Source organism: Limulus polyphemus, unplaced genomic scaffold (genome assembly GCF_000517525.1).
Source record: "Limulus polyphemus unplaced genomic scaffold, Limulus_polyphemus-2.1.2 Scaffold3502, whole genome shotgun sequence".
Lineage (NCBI taxonomy): Eukaryota > Metazoa > Arthropoda > Merostomata > Xiphosura > Limulidae > Limulus > Limulus polyphemus.
In genome coordinates, this window is record NW_013669112.1 from 20,729 (window position 1) to 22,513 (window position 1,785).

Consider the following 1,785-nt stretch of genomic DNA (forward strand, 5'->3'; position numbering starts at 1 on the left):
GTACAATAATATATGGTAACATTACTGTTTTATTCATTATTTATGGTATACTTAACATATATATTACTCGTTATATCAAGTATTGTAAAATGTGACACGAACGTTATCTACATCCAGTTGAGAGAGTGTTTTAATAAACTTTAAAAATGAATAATATGCCCATAAGTGCAAACAATGTTACAAAAAAAATCAAAAATAGAGTAATAAATTTAGGAGACGTAACAAGGAAAGTAGTCGCACATAGCACTGTTCGAGAAGTCAAAGACAGAGTTTATATTCTGCAAAGGGCACAGTAGGGAGCTCAGGTTTGGTGGTGGGATATTAGCTATAAATCGTACTTTTGTTAATTAACTTGTTACTGTTAACACATGCACGTTCATTGTGTTTCGGGCCATTTGTCTCTTTATGTTCTGGTCAGAATGATATATCTAATACAACTAGTGACTCAGTAGGCTATTTTAAATTAGGATTAGGAAAGACCACTTGTGAGGTGTGAATGTGAATTAAACATTAGTTTGGGAAGGCTGGCAAGCGTTCTTTGTTCCGGGTGACTCATTTAAGGAAACCAAGTCTATGAAATAATAAATCCTTGTACTATAAACATATATCTTTCTTGTATTAAAAAGGATTTGTGTGCAATCGACGATTAAATTTTAATGGTTGTTTTAGTGACGTGTTATCGATTTGTGATTGGTGGATAACGAGAGAGCGAGACCACGTGTAAAGCGAGTGTTTAGTTCAATGCTGGCTGAAAGCTGTACGCCTTCACATTTCATCCAAAGCCCTCGAATTTTCGACTTATGACAAATGATACGGTTTGTTTTGTGTCCTCTGATATTTCCCAAAGAAACCATATTAATGATAGATGGAGCTTCTAGGTTAAAAAAAAACAAACACTTTTATTACAACTTATTCTACTTTAGTTACGACTTATTATGATTTTATTATCACGTATTCTACTTTAGCAAGTACAATTATTAAAATAAAAGAGATTTAACAAATTAAATCTAAGTTGGACTCTGAATATATATTTTAGGTTTGGTACCAGACGTCCTCTTGTGGCCAAAAGACAAAAGAATATTTTATAATCAGCAGCAAGACACGAGAGCTATAAGGCTTAGACGACTGACGTCAAAGAGGTTCCACCATGACACCGCAGAAAAAGGTATTAAACTAATTATCGTCATAATTTTTTTATAATAATCCCCATGTACCTTAGTGATTCTAGGCCTGGGGATATGCACGAGAGAAGCGACCATATTGGTTGATATGTGTTTCAATTCTCTTCCTGGCTCGTAGATAATTTTTAAGAAACTAATTCGTTGTTCTTTGTTTTTAATTTTTAAACATTTCAATTTTTTTAACTTTCCTCATATTTTTATTCAAAATCAATAAGTTTCAATCTGCATGAAAGTTTTATTATCGTCCATTACTCTTTAACTTGTATCAGTTTTTAACTCCTCATTACCTTTCCACTTGTGTCAATTCTTAATTATCCATTACTTTTAACTACACTCAATTTTTAACTCGTCATTACTTTTAACTACTGTCAATTTTTAACTCGTCATTACTTTAAACTACTGTCAATTTTTAACTCGTCATTACTTTAACTACTGTAAATTTTTAACTCGTCATTACTTTTAACTATTGTCAATTCTTAATTTGTCATTACTTTAACTACTGTCAATTTTAACTCGTCATTACTTTAACTACTGTCAATTTTAACTCGTCATTACTTTAACTACTGTGAATTCTTAATTACCCATTACTTTTAACTACTGTCAG

The 1,785-nt window shown here is 31.6% G+C and overlaps 1 protein-coding gene across 1 annotated transcript in view; it reads left to right on the forward strand.

The window, feature by feature from the left end:
• Window positions 1-1,785, forward strand: part of LOC106469469 (protein amalgam-like) — a gene marked incomplete at its 5' end in the record, with an annotated part of 35,084 nt that overhangs the window by 10,999 nt on the left and 22,300 nt on the right. The window contains one exon of the mRNA XM_022398002.1: window positions 1,037-1,165. Coding sequence (XP_022253710.1) covers window positions 1,037-1,165 — 129 coding nt within the window. The remainder of the gene's footprint in view (window positions 1-1,036; window positions 1,166-1,785) is intronic.